Source organism: Halichoerus grypus, chromosome 11 (genome assembly GCF_964656455.1).
Source record: "Halichoerus grypus chromosome 11, mHalGry1.hap1.1, whole genome shotgun sequence".
In the NCBI taxonomy this organism is placed as follows: Eukaryota; Metazoa; Chordata; class Mammalia; order Carnivora; family Phocidae; genus Halichoerus; species Halichoerus grypus.
In genome coordinates, this window is record NC_135722.1 from 102,840,345 (window position 1) to 102,861,076 (window position 20,732).

Consider the following 20,732-nt stretch of genomic DNA (forward strand, 5'->3'; position numbering starts at 1 on the left):
AAATTAACAACTTATGTTTTTTAAATCATTCAGTGAATAAACATATACTGAGGTCATCTCAAATTATATTTCTGGTATTAAAATTGCCAATGCTGGTCCTGAAAAACTGGACCAATAACTTGCAGAATTTTGCAATCACTGAGCTTCTTTTGGAACAAGTTCTCCATTCATTTGTTCAGCAATTACTTATTGAGTGCCAACTATATTCCAGGCACTCTTCTGAGTGTCCTAAGTTTATCTTCCAGACACTTGTACACAGCAGTGTGCAAATATACAAAGGCTCTTCCTTGATAAAGCTCAAATAAAGCATTCATAGGTAAAAATATAAAGCATGAGATGATGAAAAGATCTACAAAGAAAAATAAAACAGGGAACGGGAATCAAGCATAAATGTATATAGATGGAGGCCACTGTTTGCAATTTTCGATATGGTGATCTGAGAAGGCTTAACTAAGAAGGTGACATTTGAGTAAAGACCTGAAGGAGGTGTGGAAGAGAGCCTTGAGGACACCTGAGAGAATCACATTCCAGGCAGAGAGAAGAGTAAATGCAAAGATTCTCAGCCAAGAGTAAGTCTGGAGTGTTCAAATAATAGCAAGGAGGCCAGTGTGGCCCTGTTATAGTAAACAAGGAGAAGAGTCTAAGGAGATGAGGTGGGTGGGTTAAAAGGATAACTGGCTGATATGCTGAGAATGAGCTGACGGGACAGAAGCATGGAGATCCATTAAGAAGCTATTACAATAATTCACATGAGAGAGGATGGTGGGCTCAAACCAGAGTGCTGGCATGAGAGGTCATATGAAGTGGCTGGATTTTTTATTTATTTTGAAGGCACTTGCTGCAATTGTTTTTTGACCAATTGGATATGGATGTGAGAAAGACAGGTGGGAAGGATGATTCCAAAATTATCATCCTGAGGAACGTGAAAGATGAAGGATCAACTGAGATGGGGAATATTTTAAGCAGAAAAAATCTAGGGAAAAATTTCAGGAGTTTGGTTTTTAGATAAATTAATTTTGTAATGCCTATTAGACATCTTAGTAAAAACACTGAGTAAGCAACTGGATATAAAATACTGGAGAGGTCTGAGTTGGGGATATACATGTGTTCTGAGCACCCATGATATATAAACAGTGATGAGTTATAACAGCGATAAAAGACAAGCTCTACAGTTCAAGAGTATCATAGAGCCATCTAACTGATTACATATATTTAACTAGTACTAAAAACTACCTGGACTGATTAATGTTTAGAGGATTTTTGTTCATTTTTAAAAGTCTTTTTAAAAATATATGGAAAGGCTAAAACAATTAAAAGCTTTTTACTTCTTAAAGATAGAAATTACTGGTGAGCGCTTTATTAGGGGAATCACTAAATTTCCCCACAACCTAGGTAGTAAGTTCCCTGCAAGGACATGTACATTCGAGTTCCAGTTCAAAAACTCCTCACTGGACTAAATCATCAAGTAAAAAGAAGGGGGAGGAGAGGGAGGAGGAAAGAAAATTCAGTTTTAGTTGAGGTTAGGAGAAGATAAAGAGAAGAACTGCCCATCTCAGTAGCTGGATTAAGTGACAAGACTCAATTCACTAAATTTAACCACTCTTAGTTAATGAACTGTTCTAATCACAAGTTGTGAAGCCCTGAGCAAGGCAGACATATACCCAGGAAACACCCAGCAGAGGAAAGCCCAAAAGAATGACCTCCCCAGTACTGTGAGTCTAACTCTGGGAGACTCTTCATGATTTTGTATAATAGCAAATTGAGGCAAAGTAACAAGAGAGGCTCTGATGACTGGGGGCAGGATTTCTCAAAGATCCAGGAGTCACTTGCACCAAAATCACCTGGGGACCTTGCTCGAATACGCCAACATAAGAGGTAAGGGGGGGTAGTTAAAATGCAGATTCCTGGCCCCTTTTCAGGTCTATTGAACCAAAATCTCTGAAGATAAAGCCCAGTAATTTATATTGCTAGAAGTGTTCAGAACATTCTTAGGTACACTAAAGGCTGAGAACCTCTGATCTAATGACTATTTATTTTAGAATATATAATTCAGAATGGTTAAACAGTTTTTATCATATTATGAACTAGTTACAAGGTTATCTACTTGATTGATAGAGTCAATTTATTAAGAAATTTATTTTTTGTCAACCATATTTTAATTAACAAGAAAATATTTCTACTTAGGAGAATTCTATGCAGCTTGGTTCTGTAAAATGCTTCTTGATGTAAGAAATAATTAATTACAATATTTTAATATGTTGCTAAGGGAAGAAAAAACAGACCAAAAAAGCATATAGAGTAGACACCATTTTTTAAAAAATGAATCTTAGGCGCCTGGGTGGCTCAGTCGTTAAGCGTCTGCCTTTAGCTCAGGTCATGGTGCCAGGGTCCTGGGATCGAGCCCCGCATCGGGCTCCCTGCTCAGCAGGAAGCCTGCTTCTCCCTCTCCCACTCCCCCCTGCTTGTGTTCCTGCTCTCGCTATGTCTCTCTCTGTCAAAAAAATAATAAATAAAATCTTTAAAAATAAATAAATAAATAAAAATAAATAAATAAATAATGAATCTTTTTTTAATGATCAGAAAAGGACAAAAAACTGCTGAGTCAGTTTACCCATTTGCTGAAAGATTTTACCTAAAAGGGTGTTTGCTGTGTTCTATAACAGCTTTGAAGGATACACCCCTACCCTAGATCAGGTAATAAAGAAGAGGAGAGAGACCTGGGTGATGAAGTTTCAGGGTACCCTATCTCTACATGAGCAAGTAAAAAACAAACCTGCAGTATTCATTTTAATATACATCACATGTATAAATATGGCGAGGTAGAGACCAACAACCTGCAAAGCCAGTTACTCACTCACCAAAAGTATACATTAACCTACACAAAAGTCAAACTCTACAGAGGTTTCACAGGTTATAGATGATAGATTGACAGCTAAGATAGAAATATCTAACAGCTACCCATCTCTCTTTATTTTAAGATTTTATTTATTTATTTGAGAGAGAGAGAGTTAGACAGAGCATGAGAGGGGAGAGGGTCAGATGGAGAAGCAGACTCCCTGCTGAGCAGGGAGCCCGATGTGGGACTCGAAACTGGGCCTCCAGGATCATGACCTGAGCCGAAGGCAGTTGCTCAACCAACTGAGCCACCCAGGCACCTGACCCATTTCTTTTCAAACAGAGAAACATGTACTCAGGTTATAGGAACATGAATTTGCACGCTCTGAGAGTCTTCTGTACTCAGCAATGAGTAATTTCTAAGATGGTCTATCAGAGTGACTTTGGATGTGATTCAGGCTCAAGACCAGTCTTACACACTTAGAAGTTTGCCTAAGCAAGTATCCTAAACCTTCTCAAGGTTCACTGCCATTGTCTGTAAAATGGGGCAATTATAGTACCTTTCTCAGAGAGTTGTTATAAGGATTAAAGGAGAAAATATATGGAAAAATGCTTAACACCAGCATATACTAGACACTCGTGCTCAATAAATGTTAGCTATCATTATTAACTATTAGAACTTTCTGGGGCAGATAGGTAGGCAGTTGGAAAAGTATGTGGGTGACCAGGAAAGAGACGTGATATAAACAGCTATAAATACAACCACACTATAACCTTAACTTACCTCATGGTGTGTTACTCCCATGATAAAAATAAATTCCTTCCCATGTGATAAACAATGTACCTTCCCCATATCTCTTTGCTGCAGCATTCTACTTTTTGTGTACTTACAATATGATACTTTTAAGAAATTCAAGTTTGAGAAATACATATTGAAAATCCCTACAATGCCTGTGAGCCAAAAAGCACAACAGAATATAAAAATGTAAGTCATGCTGAAAAGGTCAAATAGCAAATCAGTTGCTAAGTGTATGTGCAAAAGGACCACAGAACACAGGAAATTATATACTTTAAGCTCAGTTATACCACTTTGGAGATTTCTTTCTGAACATTTCAAACAAAGTTCCCGTAGGCTTACAACCTTAACCATTATGAAACCCTGGGAAGATAGTTAACCCCTAATTATTTTTAAAAAGACCCCCATCCCAACTTTACCACGTGGCCCAAAGGAGTTCCCCATGTTGTATGCTGTTCCATCTGGGTCATAATGAGGATGTGCAGTTGCTCCATTCACAGCAATAAATTTGCTCCAGTCTACCTGCAAATTTAAGACCATCAGGGACTTTTAAATGTTACACAGGCAGATCTCTACTTAGACGCAGAGACAGTAGGAATGTGTCAAATATTTTAAAAATAGAATAGGAAAACTATAGTATAAGCCCTAATCTTACTTCTGAGAAATCAAAATTATTTTTCCTACTAAAGAAACTGAGACTAAATAATAAACAAAAACTCCACCACCAGCAACAACAAATGGACAGAAATGATTATCCAATAAGGATTTTTTTCCCCAAGATTACAGGAAAGTACTAAAAATAAGAGTTAAAATTAAAATTCTGGTCCAAAATTTTATTTATTTTTAATTAATGTGTTAAGTGAAAGCAGTATGGGTCTAGACAATCTCTAGTCCAATTCTACCTGTAGCTAGGAAGAACATGAAATGACCAAAGTAAATCTATACTATTCTATTTCTCCTTTACCATAGCCTTCAGATATTAGGACTAAGGAAGAAGTCTAGAATTGTCTCTCTTTTTTTAAGATTTTATTTATTTTAGGGGGCGCAGAGGGAGAGAGAGAATCCTGAAGCAGACTCCCCGCTGAGCACTAAGACAGTTGCAGGGCTTGATCCCAGAACACCAAGATCAGGACCTGAGTCGAAATCAAGAGTCAGCCACTCAACTGCCTGAGACACCCAGGCGCCCCTCCAATTTCTTCTTCAGATAGCTACTACTCTAAAAAGTATGTTGAAAGGAAAGACATTTTAGGGTCCATTTTATTCATTTTTTAGCCTATATTTTACCTTTTCTGTTTTTTCCAGAGTTGCAGTGTCCACTTTATTCATCAAGTTGATCTCAGAGCTAAGATAGTAGTCGCCCTTGTACCGCACATAGTTGACGTTGGTATTGTCAGTCATTGCTGAAACCAAACCCCAGAGTTAAACACCACAATGTACGGTAGCACACAATCAGAGCAACAAAACAGCTTAAATATCCTCTCATACCAAAAAAAAAATCTATTTCAAAATATATATTTATATAGATTCACACATATCATAATTAAAGAATCATCACTATCACCCAGAAATTCTGGGTCCAGTAAAGGCTGCTTACCAGGCAGCTCAAACTTTGACATGAAACGTTCAAAAACATTCTTGCATGGATCAGGGAGAGCCAGCGTGCCAAATTCTGAGATGACAATTCGGTCATGAACACTATTGGCCTTATATGTATCACTCTGCAGGAACTTGCTTCTATAGGTCACCGTGCCCTTCTCCATCCTGAACTGGTGAAGCAAAGCCATTCCATCAAACCAGTGATTGTACCTTCAAACAGGAACAAAAAGAGAAAAACAAATATCAGTAAGAAAAATACGGGGTAAAAACAAGAGCCTTCAAATATAGAGATAAGGAATCGGAATGGGTTCCCAGCACAACTTGATTATTCAGAAAAGTTGAAATTAGGGGATGATACCTTTTGAGTATATCCTGGAGTACAATAGAAAAGAGCAACCTACATTCTCCTGACCCCTACCCCGTCAAAAAACTCACACTTAGAAGGCTAAAAAAAACCCTCCAAATTGGTGATTCCTAAGATAATTCTGATTTTTACCCTATAGCCAAGAGAATAACATGCAACGATATGGAATATTTGACATTTTCTCAATTAAAATGGGTTCCTAAGCTTTTAGAAATAGTTATCTTCATATCTTATATTTTCCCTTTACTTTAAAATTTTTCAATTTATCAGAATTATGCTAAAGTAAACAAATAAGATAACTGTACTTACTGGATAATCATTTTTATACATATGATTACAGTAGAAATGATCTATTTAAATGATGAAACATCAAAAAACTATAAAGAAAAATTGGTGGCTTTGCTTTTTAAAGGGCTTCACATCATACAGTCTTTTTATTCATGTGCTTGATAGACTGAATGCTTAATGTCTTCAGCACGGATAAGCAAGGCTAACACCATTGCCTTAAGGCAATGGTCCTGAAAGCAGGGAATCAAAGAGATATTCGTACACCTGTGTTTATAGCAGCATTATTTACAAAAACCAAAAAATAAGCAAACCAGTGTCCATTAAAAAGGAAGGAAATTCTGTCACATGATACAACATAGAAGAATTTTGAGGACATGGTTATAAATGAAATAATCCAGTCTCTCTCTCACACACACAAGGTATAGTTTCAGTTTTGTAGGAGGAAAAAGTTCTGAAGATCTGTTTCACAATGTGATAAACTTAACACTAACTTTTACCCCTAAAAATGGCTAAGATGGTAAATTTTATATTATGGGCTTTTTTTTAAGATTTTATTTATTTATTTATTTATTTGAGAGAGAGAGAGAGACAGCATGAGTGGGGTGAGGGGCAGAGGGATAAGAAGAAGCACACTGTGCTGAGCACGGAGCCCAAAGCAAGGCTCGGTACCAGAACCCTAAAATCATGACCTGAGCCAAAGTCAGATGCTTAACAGACTGAGCCACCCAGGCACTCCTATATTGTTTTTTTTTACCACAATAAAAAAAATGCAGGAAATAAAGTAAAAAAAAAAAAAAGACTCTCTTTACCAAGTGATTTGAGATGCCATCTTTATTATTAACTTAATTTCCAATCGTTTTTGGGTTTATTTCTTGGTTTTCTATTCTATATCACTTATCTATTTATTCATGCACTGATATCACAATGTGTTAATTATTGACGCTTTATAGTATTTTTTTAAGATTTATGTTCTATTTATTTGAGAGAGAAGCATGAACAGGAGGGGCAGAGGGAGAGGTAGAGAGAGAATCTCAGACTCTGCACTGAGCACAGAGCCCAATGCGGGCCTCAATCTCACAACCCTGAGATCATGACCTGAGCTGAAACCAAGAGTCAGATGCTTAACTGACTGTGCCACCCAGGCACCCTATAGTATCTTTTAATGTCTAGAAGGGCTAGTCCCTTCACTAAAAAACCATTAGTGTTTTTTTTTACTATTCTTGCATATTTATTTTGCCACATAAACTTTATGTTGATTTGTCTAACTTCTTTTAAAAACTTGTTAGAATTTTTATTAAGATTGCGTCAAATTTTAAAATTAACCTAAGGAGTACTGACATCTTTATGTTGTTGAAATATCTTATTCAAGAACACAGGATGTTTTTTCATTTGTTTAATTGTGTCTTTCAGGAGTGCTTTATTTATTTATTTTTTTAAAGATTTTATTTATTTATCTGAGAGAGAGAATGGGAGACAGAGAGCATGAGAGGGGAAGGGTCAGAGGGAGAAGCAGACCACCCACTGAGCAGGGAGCCCAATGTGGGACTCGATCCCGGGACTCCAGAATCATGACCTGAGCCGAAGGCAGTTGCTTAACCAACTGAGCCACCCAGGTGCCCCTTTCAGGAGTGTTTTAAAGTTTGCACATTTCTTGTTAAGTTCCTAAATATTTAATCTCCTTTGTTGTTACTGTAAAGGTTTTATCCTATTATGTTCCCTAACTGGTTATTGTTTGTGTATATGAAGGCTATTGATTTTGGTAGGTTAATTTTACATCTAGTTACCTTATCTTTTATTGTTTTAGTCTTGTCATTGATTTTTGTGGTTTTCCAGATTTACTAAAATATCATCCACAAACAGAGATAGTTGTACTCTACTAATCCTTGTGCCTCTAATCAATTTCTTTAGTCTAACTGTATTGGTTACATCTAGTTGAAAAGCAGTGGAATAGTGGCCATTTTCTCCTTGCTCCTGTCTTAAAGAAAATACTTGTAGTCTTTCCCAATTTAATATTACTGGTTTTAAGACTAAGATTAAAACATATTATGTTTGTGTATATACATACATCTATATAAATACATACATGTGTGTATATATACATGTACACACACATATATTTGAGATACATATATTGCATATACATATACATATAGATTATGTATACATATATATGTGTGTGTATATATATATATAATCATGTTAAGAAAGTATCCATCAAGTCCTGTTTTATGAATATTTTTATGAGGAATGGATGTTGACTTCTGACAAAAGTTTTGTCAGCATTTATGGAGATAATCCTATGATTATTTATGCTAAAACCTATTAATATGGTATATGATAGGGGCGCCTGGGTGGCTAGGTCGTTAAGCGTCTGCCTTCGGCTCAGGTCATGATCCCAGGGTCCTGGGATCGAGCCCCACATCAGGCTCCCTGCTCAGCAGGAAGCCTGCTTCTCCCTCTCCCACTCCCCCTGCTTGTGTTCCCTCTCTCGCTGTGTCTCTGTCAAATAAATAAATAAAATCTTTTTAAAAAAAAAATGGTATATGGTATTAATAAATTTCCAAATAATGCACTTACTTTGCCTCATCACAGTGAATTATATTTTTATGTAGTGTTGGATTCCATTTGTTAATAAAATATTTGTCTTATATTGGCACTATATATTCTATATTTTTTCATGGATATTCATAAATAATATGAATAAGTCATAGTTTTCTGTGCTGTCTGTGTCATGTGCAGATAGTTAACATTATACTTGTTTCATAAAAAGAAGTGGAAAGTTTCCCTTCATTTTCAATTCTCTTTAATAATGAATCAGGACTATTTGATATTTGAAGGTTTGGTAGCATTTCTCTGTGAAGAAATCTGGGCCTGGTGCTTTTTTTGAGAGGTGGATACTTAATAAGTATCTCTTTTTCCTCTACAGAAATTGTTCTGTTCACACCTGCTCTCTCTATCAGTTGTGGTAATCTGTGTTTTCCCAGGAAACCATGCACTTCACAAGGTTCTCAAATGTATTTGCTGGGAGGCCTGAAAGACTCCTGTACACTTTTATCTGTTTCGACGGTTTCCTTTCCCCCTGCCATTTCTTGTTTTGCACATTTGGGCTTCCTCCCTCTTTCTTCTTGATTGTGTTAGCTAGTGCTTTCTCTGTTTGGGTAATTTTTTTCAAAAAACACTAAAAAGAAGGGGCGCCTGGGTGGCTCAGTCGTTGAGCGTCTGCCTTCGGCTCAGGTCATGATCCCAGGGTCCTGGGATCGAGCCCCGCGTCGGGCTCCCTGCTCTGCGGGAAGCCTGCTTCTCCCTCTCCCACTCCCCCTGCTTGTGTTCCCTCTCTCACTGTGTCTCTCTCTATCAAATAAATAAATAAAATCTTTTTAAAAAACACTAAAAAGAAAATAATTTCAATAATTATTGCTATTCTAATCTAAACACCTCTAAAAACACAATACACAGTCCCAAACACAATACTCCAGGTGTAACAGCAGACATTCAGTTTCTTCATTTAAGAAACTTCATATTCTTTTCTTTCCTTCTTATTTTTTTTTTTGGTTACCACCTCATAGTATTGACTCACACTGAGCTGTCAACCAAAACCCCTAAGTAATTTTTAACACATTTTGTTGTTAAACCACATCACTTTCATCCTTGTGCTTGTAAAATTTCTCTTCCTCTACATATACCTTTAATGATATTCCACTTGTTAGATTCCATCTCATAAGATCCTTCTAGACCCTATCATTCTATGCATTCATTTACTCAAACCAACCAACCTTTCTTGAGCCCCTACTATTCTGCCAGGCTTGTGCCAAGACCAGTGCTTACAGGCACATAACTAACTATGTCATAAAGTTGTTCTCTGAGACAACAGACAAGTGTTAAAAAAATACTATCTGTGCACAGAAGGAGCAACAGGATGGAAGGATGTGGGGATCAGGGAAGGGTCTAGAGGAAAGGAGACATTTGTCTGGTTCCCTAAGGATGTTTGCCAGTTGGAGAAGGGGAGAAGGGCATCCTAGCGAGAGGTGGTGAAAGAAAAAAGAAAGAAAGAAAGAGAGAGAGAGAGAGAAAGAAAGAAGAAAGAAAGAAGGAAGGAAGAAAGAAAGAGAGAAAGAAAGAAAAGAAAGGAAAGAAAGGGAGGAAAAGGAAAGTGAGGGAGGGAGGGATGGAGGGAAGGAGGGAGGGAGGAAGGAAGGAAGGAAGGAAGGAAGGAAGGAAGGGAGGGAAGAAGGAAGGGAGGAAGGAAAGGAAGGAAGGAAGGAAGGAAGGGAGGGAGGGAGGGAGGGAGGAAGGAAGGAAGGAAGGAAGAGCAGTGAAGGCATATGGAATCCTGGAGGAAGAGCCAGCTAACAAATTCGTGTGTGGGCAGAGCCTTCAGTGGCCGGCGATGGGGAAATAGGTCAGCACAAGACCTATCTGCACTTAGACTTACAGCTCAAAGACCTGCAACAGCAACATGTGGAGTTTTGAAACAGGAGGGTGAAACAGTGAGACCTGCATCTTAGAAAGGTCACTCTGGACACACAGTAGAACACGGGATAGAACGAGGAGCATCCAGATTCGGAGAAACCAATGAGGAAACCAGGCAATAATTCAAGTGAGGGATTATGAGAACCTGAACTGAAACAGTATAATTAGAAAATTCCAGAAACAAGTCAGGTGACTGATAGGGTAAAAGCAGTGACAAAAAGAGAAGGTCCAAAGTGTTATACCTGAGGGATAATTTGCTTTCACTGAGATGGAGAAAATGTGAAGAGCAAATAGTTCAGTTTTGAACAAGACTCTGGGCTATTTGAAGCCGTCAGAGTAAAGATGTTCTACAGCCAGTTGGCAAAATACAGGTGCTAGAGCACAAGAGATGGGGGCTGGGTGGGAGATGCATGTTTGAGAGTATCTGTGGGTGACAGGCACAGGCCAGGTGCAAATGAGACAGTAACTACCATCTACTGAGTGCTTACTACCTGCCAGGACTGTGCTAAGCACTTTACCACATACTTTCCTATGCATATATAAAAATAAACATATATTTTAACTTATATATAAATATAAAATGTTTATATGCATTGATTCTGTGAATAATTTTAAAGATGTGGGAACCAACGTACAGAGTAAAAACATGCACAGGGTCACAGGGCTGGTAAGAGGCAGGAAAGCGATTTGAATTCAGTGCTGACCCCAAATCTTGGGACCTTACAATACCCCCAAAAATAAGGTGAAATATAAAAAGTAATTTGGCAGAAAAGGGAGTGGGGAAGGAGAAAAGGAAAGAAGAAAATGAAAATGTACTGACTGCCGATTCTTGTCAGCCACTGAATGAGGCACTCATTGTCTCCTTTAATTCTCATAGCCAGTCATTAAAATCTATATAATTAGCCCCATTTCTCATATGGGAAAACTTGCTTAAGACCACAGCACTGATAAATGGCAAAATGGGATCTGAATCCACTCCATCTTACTCCAAAGAATGTATTGTTTCTACTATACCAAAGAAAGCGTATAATAAGAGAAGAGGAATACTCAGGGCAGAGGCTGGGATGTCTCCATATCACAGGCACAAGTGAAGTGAGATGAGCAACAAAAACTTAATTTTAGAATGAGCAATCTGATGATGGATAGAAAAAGAATCAGGAGAGGGTGCCTGGTAGGTTCAGTTGGGTTAAATATTTGCCTTAGGCTCAGGTCCTGATCTCAGGATCCTGGAATCAAGCACAGCATCATGCTCTCTGCTCAGCAGGGAGTCTGCTTCTCCCCCTCCCTCTGCCCCTCCCCCCACTCGTGTGTGTGCGCACTACGCTCTGTCTCTCTTTCTCTCAAATAAATAAATAAAATCTTTTAAAGGAAAAGAAAAGAAAAATAATCAGGAGAAATTGTTATGGAGGAATCTAGGGATGAGAGAATTTTAAGACGGGTGGTCAATAATGTCGAACACTATTGAAAAGTCAGGCTAAGGACTGGCAAGTCCATCTTGTTTAATAATTAACAGGCTTTGGTGACCTTTCTGAGAACAGATACTATAGAGTGGTGGGTTAAAAGTCAAAGGGCAGCGAACCGAGAAGACACCAGGAAGCAGGTAAACAGAGGCAGTGAGGGGAGGAGAACAGGTATTAGCTGGAGGGGAAGGTGGAATAGGGAATGAGGGTGTTTTAGGATGAGAGGACATCTGGAGGCCAGGATAAAAGGTAGGTGAAGGAGAAACAGACACAAGGGGAGGGTGTGAATGATGGGGCAAGGTTTCAGAGGAGAGGACAAGGGCCACTTCCACCTCTGATCACGAGGAGGCAGGAGAAGGTACTTTTGTGGAGAAGTTTGGAGGTGGGGAAGAGGGCAGTGGAAGGAGCTCCAATCCAGTCGCCCCTCTTCACTATGAAGTCGGCCCACTTGCCGTTAATAGTGAGAGGGACAAACCGAATGAAGGAGACTTCAGGAAGGGACGCGCTGCAGGAAGCTGGAAAGTACAAGGAATGCTAAACATGCCCTGGAGACACCAAGTTCCTATTCTACCCAGACTCATGTCATTTAAAAAACTGATAAGCATGCAATCATTGATATCATGGATGAAATCATTGATAAAATACTTCTGATTGAAGAAGGGCCTTTGTCCTGTCGCTACTATGTCGACATGTTGACAGAGACTCCTGAACGGCGGCGTCTCACAAAGGGACCAGAGACTCAAGACTGAGTGGGGCTACTCTCATTCGCAGGTTGGGGTGCCCGGGCTTTAGGTCTCCGCCGGCCCAGGAAGTCTAATCTGGGGAGCCGAGCACTAAACCAAACCTCCTCTTTGACCTGAAGGCATGTGTACCTCACACCCAAGGGGAAGGCCAGACCCTGTTCCTGCTGTAAATGCCTACTGCTGGCTCAGAAGAAATGGATTTGAAGTACAAAGTAGACACTCAGGACGACCCGCCACACAACCACCTCCCCCACCAAGACATTTACCTTTAAAGAGGCCTGTAGTGCCATCTAGGCCCTGAGTAGCTCTGCTGCTTGGTTTTAAAATTAATAGAGCTACTTCAGCAGCAGATGAAAGACCATATGCTTTTTGCAAGAGGCTGTTACTCTCTCGGGGTTGGATCGGTAGTTTTATTTTTCTCTTCCTCCTCCCCCTTCTTTTTGCCTTAGAATCTTTCTTCAAATTATAACTTGCATGGAATCCAGATATGTAAGTAGAAAAAAGCACAACTCTACTGATTAGGACCAGGAGGATCTATAGGCCAGCTGATTCACCTTCTTTTTCTATGCCTCCAAACCACCTTCCCATCCAGCCATCAAAAATAACGGTCATTCAGATTTCATAGCAACATGGATTAAAAGGCTTATGATAGTGTGAAAGTTTTTAAATCAGGGCAAAAAAACTCAATTAATATCCAAAACATAAAGAACCCACACAACTCAACAGCAAAAAAATAAACAATCGGGGGCACCTGTGTGGCTCAGTTCGTTAAGCGTCTGCCTTCAGCTCAGGTCCTGATCCCAGGGTCCTGGGATCGAGTCCCACATCAGGCTCCTTGTGCAGTGGGGAACCTGCTTCTCCCTCTGCCTGCCACTCCCCCTGCTTGTGCTCTCTCTCTCGCTCTCTCTCTCTCCCTCTCTCTCTGTCAAATAAATAAAATCTTTTAAAAATAAAAAAGGGCGCCTGGGTGGCTCAGTCGTTAAGTGTCTGCCTTCGGCTCAGGTCATGATCCCAGGGTCCTGGGATCGAGCCCCACGTAGGGCTCCCCGCAGGGAGTCCCACTCCCCCTGTTTGTGTTCCCTCTCTCGCTGTATCTCTCCCTGTTAAATAAATAAATAAATAAATCTTTAAAAAAATAAAAAATAATCAATTAAAAAAATGGGCAGAAGATCTGAATAGACATTTTCCCAAAGAAGACATCCAGATGTCCAAGAGGCACATGAAAAGATGTTCAACATCACTAATCATGATGGAAATGCAAATCAAAACCACAATAGCACGTCACAGTTAGGATGGGTAGTATCAAAGAAATGAGAAATAGCACATGTCGGTGAGGATGTTGAGAAAAGGGAACCCTCATGCAATGTCGGTGGGAATGCAAATTGGTACAGCCACTGTGGAAAACAGTATGGAGTTTCCTCAAAAAATTAAAAACAGAATTACCACATAATCCAGTAATTCTACTTCTGGGTACTTATCTAAGAAAACAGAAACACTAACTCCAAAAGATATCTGCACCCCCTCATTCATTATAGCATTATTTACAATAGCCAAGATACAGAAACAACCTAAGTATCCACCAGTGGGTGAATGCATAAAGAAGATGTGGTATATGTATATACAATGGAATATTATGCAGTCATAAAAAAGAAGAATACCATTTGTGACAGCATGGTAAGGACATTTTTTTTTTTTTTAAAGATTTTATTTATTTATTTGAGAGAGAGAGAATGAGACAGAGAGAGCACATGAGAGGGGGGAGGGTCAGAGGGAGAAGCAGACTCCCTGCCGAGCAGGGAGCCCGATGCGGGACTCGATCCAGGGACTCCAGGATCATGACCTGAGCCGAAGGCAGTCGCTTAACCAACTGAGCCACCCAGGCGCCCAAGCATGGTAAGGACATTTTGCTAAATAAAATAAATCAGACAGAGAAAGACAAATATCATATGATCTCATTTATGTATGGGATCTTTAAAAACCAAACCAAACCAAACAAAAAACAGAAAACCCCAAAATCATAGATACACACACAGAACAGATTGGTGGCTGCAAGATACGGGGGGCGGGGGGTAAGGGCAGGTGAAATGGGTGAAGGAAGTCAAAACGTACAAAAATAAGTAATGGAAATGTAATATATAGCATGGTGACTATAGTCAATAATACTATATTGCATATTTAACAGTTACTAAGAGAATAAATCTTAAAAGTCCTGATCACAAGAAAAAAAATTTTTGTAACTATGTGTGATGACAGATGTTAACTAGACTTACTGTGGTGACCATTTCACAACACATACAAATATCAAATCATTATGTTGTACACCTGAAACTAATATGATGTCATGTCAATTATATTTCAATTAAAAAATTCTACATACAATATGATTGTAATTATTTAAAACCAATCTATAGAAATGGGGCAAAGACTAGCAGGAAATACACCAAAGTGCTAACAGAGGATATGGTCCACATTTTCCTCCACTCTGTTCTATATTTCAGAAAGTTTTATATAAGTAAACACTTTTATAATGAAAAAAAGTTTTTAATATTGAAAAATGTTTAAAGCAAAGAAGATTCCTTCCTTACCATAGGGGTTTCTTTACATCACTTCATGTCCCTACTAAATGTACAGAGAAATAATATACATAAGAGTTATTGGTGTTTTTCATTTATTTACATGTACTTATTGAGAGCTATTTAAGAGCAGGGCCTACATGGAACTTATATTCTAGTGGAGGAACACAGTCAGTAAACAAACATAAAAACAAAAACAAAAAAATACTAGGCATTTGATAGTGCTGTGCAGAGAATTAAAATAGGTAATACCATTTTTTTAAAAGATTTTATTTATTTATTTGAGAGAGAGCACGCACACGAGCAAGGGGAGCACAGGGAGAGTGACAAACAGATTCTGAGCTGAGTGCCAAGCCCATCACTGGGCTCGATCTCAAGATCCTGAGATCATGACCTGAGCCAAAACCAAGAAACCAAGAGTCAGATGCTCAACTGACTGAGACACACAGGTGCCCCAATAGGTAATATATTTAATAATAGCATTTTTAGATTTGGGGATCAGGGAAGGCTTAAAGGACGTGAGATATGAGCTGATACCTGAATGACAAGAATCAGACTTGGGAAGATAGATGAGAGCCAATGCCAACACCCTGAGCAAAAATACGTGTGTCCAGTTTAAGGAACTGAAAGAGCCATTGTGTCTGGGGAGCACTGGGCAGGGGAGCTGTATGAGGTGAAGACATTGCCCCTTCCTTCAGGAACTTGTGGTGAAACACAGCTCGGTAGTCATACAGACAGTTCCTGACACTTCTCTTTTGCCATAAGCCCTCAGAGGACTACAAATTCGTAATATTCTGCAAAGCAGAAAAGTAAGGACTTTTTTTTTTAAAGAATTAAGTCTCTTTTTTTCTGTAGACTACAATTTTCTCACCTGCATTCAAAGGAGCTGCATGACAATGTTAGCCTCAGAGAGAAAACAGATTTAAAGCATATTCCATTGAACCAGCCATGCTAAAAAATCCAAATTGTTCTCCAAAATCAAGACTTACTTATCCTGCCCAAACTCGAATTTCCCGGGCCCAATTCGAAGTAGATAGCCACTGAGCCACTCGGGAAAATGTCCTCGGACTTGAGCAGAGACCATCTGTGGCGTCTCCTCCACCGTGGTTAGGAGTGGTGCAATACATGGAAGCTTCTCACGCTTACCGAAGGTTGCCTTCTTCTGATGAGTACTTTCCATGGTACTGTGAAGAGGAAATCAAGAGCACAAAAAAATTGTACAAGATGCCTGTTTCTCCATAGACAATACTCTTACCTCCTGGTAAGGGAAAAGTAAACCCATCACCAAATATAGTCTCCAAATTCCTCTCCTTCCTCATTCTCAAACTGTCACCTCTCTGGTTCTCCATTTTTTAACTACAACAATCCTTTTTTTTGTATTCTTGCAGTACAAATCTGCCTAAGAATTAACTCAGGACTGTATTATTATTATCATTTCTCATGGTTGAACAATGTTCCTCTTTTCACAAGACTGAATCTACGTATTAACCTCAGATGTGCTAAAAGCAACCTCACTGTTATGATAAAAAATGACCACTATTCATCACTATCCTAATTACATTACACCAGAATGGGATGCCAAAGATTTCACAGCAATTTATGAGAATTTAGTAGGAACTGTAATTCAATTTCTTCCATTTTAATGACATATGCATGAACGTGCATGGCATTTTCTAAAAGAAGGGTGTCATGAACTAAATTATGTAGTGAGACCTGGTCTGAAATTACCTCAAGTTCAAAAGCCACAAGAAAAAAAAATCATTATTATATAAGAAGCTGAAAATTATCCCTTTTACTTCATATTTATTTGGTGTTCACAAGGTAGTGTTACCTAACACAGAGGGGTGGTCAGATATGTAATTAATTAGACAGTGCTTTATTTTATTTCATAAAATTTTAACAGTAATATAGAAGTCTAAACTAGAAAAACTAATACACAGAGACCCTATTCCTCTGAAGAAGTGAGATTTGCATTATTTTAGCAAAATATTTTCCAATGTTATATCTATCATCTCATTTCTTTCAAATCTTTATAAAGTTCAGTTTAAAGTACATGATTCCTTCTACTTTCCTGTAAGTAACAATTCAGTCAAACCCAACTATTTCCTGCTTTCCCAAATAAAATTGACTAATCTATCCCTAAGGAAATGCTAGTATTGTTCAAATTCTATCTCAAATCTACCTCCTTTATGAGGAAGTGTAGTGTAATATTTAACAAGAGTACCGGCCCAGGTTCTGCCGGGCTCCAGATTGCTTGGGTTCAAATCCTGACCTGCCATTTTCCAAGTAAATAGCCTTGAGCAAGGCAACCTCTCTGTGCTCTGTTTCCTCTTTTCTAAGGTGGAGATAATAATAATTCTTATTACTTCTAAGGCTATAAATAATAAATGAGTTAGGTTATGTAAAGTTTTTAGAACATAGTAAATACTCAAAAATGTTAGCTATCATTATTTACATAGCTTTTAATGCTCAAACCAACAAGATGTAATATCATCTTCCTTCGAATTATTTATACATTCAATAAAGTAGTAACTGGTGAGGGATAAAAAGTACTCAAACCCGATGTAAATGAACATATAAACAGATCATTTATACTATAATCAGTGTTTTGTTTGAGCACTGTTTCTCGAGGTATGGTCTAAAGGTCACTTGGAACAGAAATACATGGTATTACTGCTAAAATGCAGATTCATGGACTCCACCCTGGACCTAATCAGAATTTCTGGGATACAGCAAGGAAGTATTCTTAGACATATTAAAATCTGAGAACCACAATACTAGAGGTATAAAGAGGATGCTTTGAAATGCTTAGGTATTTATCTTACTATTTTTATTTATATTATGCCTATTCATCTCACTCTCCTCTTACATTAAAATAAATGTCCTGAGGTCAGTTACTTTAGTCTTCTCACTTAAGTAGAATTAAATTTAATACCCTGATTGGACATTTGTCTGAATAGAGATTCATGAACTTAAAACACTTCACATTTTAGAAAAAAACTTACATGTCTATATGTTCTATACTCCATAGCATGTTATTGGCAGTTTTTTATATACTCTTCAAACTTTCCACGGTACTTGATATTGTGATCTATACTTCCTTAAACCCCTTTCTATTCTTGGTTCCTGAAAATACTGGACTTCTCTAACTTCCTTGCTCCCTCTTTGTTTGCTTTATGCTAGCTTCACTTATTAGCTGACAACCTTGGGTAAGTTACTAATCACTCTGAGCCTCAAGTTTTTCAATGATAAAATGGGGGTAATGGGAATGAAAGGAAGATAATACTTCCCATTTGTTTGTTGTCATAACTAAATATGGTGGTAGATAATTTCCAAATGTCAACTCCCTTAAGTGCTCCTCTTCCCCTTATCACCTCCTGAGTCTGACCTTGGACCTCTACTCTTTATAAAAATCTCAGCACACCCTCCTTGGTAGTCTCATCTAGTCCCTTAATTTCACCAAGTACTTCCTGCAGGTGGCTCTCAACACATCAAAAGAGAATTCTTCATTTTCCCCTTTCCAAATCTATTTTTCCCACCTGCAAAATCATCTAGCTTCAAAATCTCTGTGTGGGCCTTTAATTCCTCTTCTTTACTGTCCCCTCACATTCACTAAGAGGTTAAATTCTGACTATAACCAGACAGGGCCAGGAAGAGAATGTTACAGGAATGATATAGGGGGGCTAGTATAAATTACTAGGGCTCAGAAGTCTACAAGGGTGCCTCGGGCAAATCCTTTGTAAAGATTTGTGCTAGTCCACACCACCTGGGCAGCGCCCCACTCCCCAATTTTTCTTCTGGCCCAAACCTGTCCTCCTCAGCATCAATGCTTCAATTGCTCTTACCTATCAGTCACGTTCTTTCTATTGTCCTAATTTAGGCCCTCACAACCTCTTAGATAATATTATCAGAGTCTCTTAACTGGAAGGAGAAACCAGATAGGGAAGCTAAACACTATGGGGGCCTCCAAATGGTTGGGCCTCTTGATCCCTTTATCCCTTGGGATGGCTAGAGGCCACAGGTCAATTGCCTCCAGCTCTAAACAGTTCATGGGGCTCCAGATCCCATCCAATTTACTCCAGTGTGAGGTAAAAATATTATCATTCTCTATGTGTGCTATGATGTGAAAAAGGTTAGGAAGCACTGCTACTAAATTAATCTTCCTAAGTACAGATATGATTGTATCAAATAATCCTCCAAAAGCCCTCACAAATGACTCCTCACTGTCCACCAAGTAAAGTCTAAATTGCTTGGCCAGGCACTGAAGGCGCTGTACAATCTCACACCAACCTACCTGTCCAGGTGCCCCCTCACTAATGCCTTCCACTCCAGCCAAACTAAACCACTCCCCATTCTCTTCTCCTCGTCACAATTATACCCTTCTCTTCACCTAGGATATTTCCCATCTCCTCCAGGTGAAATTCACTTACCCTACTCATCCTTCAAGATCCAGTGCACATATCACCTGCTTCTTAAACACAACATTCCCATTTCCTATAACAAGAACTGATTCTCCTTAGTCTGAACTCACACAGCATCTATTTCAGCTCTGTTACGGCACTCATCTTACTGTCTCTTGTGCGGTAAAGATGAATACAATTTATAACTTCTCCTACTGGTATTCCTTGAGTAAAGGGTCACTTGTTTTTCCTCCCACTCCAGTACCTAACATACTGCCTTGCATACTGCAAGTACTAAATTATTGAATTAAATAATTTTAAAGTTTATAGTGCCTATTAGTATGATTTCTGAAAGCTCAACATCAGCCAATTTCAAGAAATAAAATCATGTAACAATAGTAGCTAAAATAGAAAGCTACAAAACAAAACCAGAGGTTTTAAAGGCAGTCCCCCAGAATGCAAAAAGAAGAACAAAACATTTACATTAGGACATGTAGCAATGATTTTCAACTGAGAAGGGTCTAAACAGTGAATATTCTTCCTATTGCAGATCCAAGAGAATCCCTAAACCCTGATCCTGCCCCATGTTATATAAAATATACAAATGGAAAGACTGTTCCCCTGACAAGTAAACAAATCTTGACTCAGTCTTCCTTAACTCGCAGCTCTGTGGGGTTGCTGTCTGTATCTGCCACACACACAGTGAAAAGCTTCCGAAGCCCCCAGTACTCTTCAGGAAAGAGGCACAGAATTGGAAGCCTGAGCGGCTAGGAAGAGGAGGAAGGGGAGGAGGAAGGGGCAAATCCCCTACCTGGGATCCAGGGTACTACCATAGAAAGGAACCCCACTGCAACGGTAGAAAGGTTGCTGACAAAATGGAGAAAGGTCTGAAAAAACATTCTGGTATTGAATTTAGCAGCAGCAGATCCCGTGATTTCCAAAACCTCCCACTCACTTCCTGGGCTGTCCTTGGCTCACTGACAGAATAGGAGGGAATGGGGGAGGAAGTCAGGGAGGGCAGACAAGGGATGGGGCTTCCAGACACCTGCAATCTCTCCCGTAGGTCGGTTGCATTGTCAGAAGTATCCCAACTACCTACCTATGATAAGCAGCTGTTTGAAATTCTGAAATTGGACCACCAATAGTGGTCTCCCTTCCTAAACTTTCTTCTTTCCAACGTCTTCTCACATTACAATTAAGCGCCTTG

General features: G+C 38.9%; 1 protein-coding gene across 2 annotated transcripts in view; it reads right to left on the reverse strand.

Moving 5' to 3' along the window:
* BCO2 (beta-carotene oxygenase 2) overlaps nt 1–20,424 on the reverse strand; it is a 40,669-nt gene extending 20,245 nt beyond the window's left edge. For both annotated transcript variants that reach the window (XM_078058991.1, XM_078058992.1), the window contains exons 1-5: nt 20,337–20,424; nt 16,115–16,309; nt 5,226–5,437; nt 4,916–5,031; nt 4,051–4,153 (exon numbers count right to left, since the gene is read on the reverse strand). In XM_078058991.1, coding sequence (XP_077915117.1) covers nt 4,051–4,153; nt 4,916–5,031; nt 5,226–5,437; nt 16,115–16,305 — 622 coding nt within the window. In that variant the 5' untranslated portion in view covers nt 16,306–16,309; nt 20,337–20,424. The remainder of the gene's footprint in view (nt 1–4,050; nt 4,154–4,915; nt 5,032–5,225; nt 5,438–16,114; nt 16,310–20,336) is intronic.
* Nucleotides 20,425–20,732: the final 308 nt, after the last annotated feature.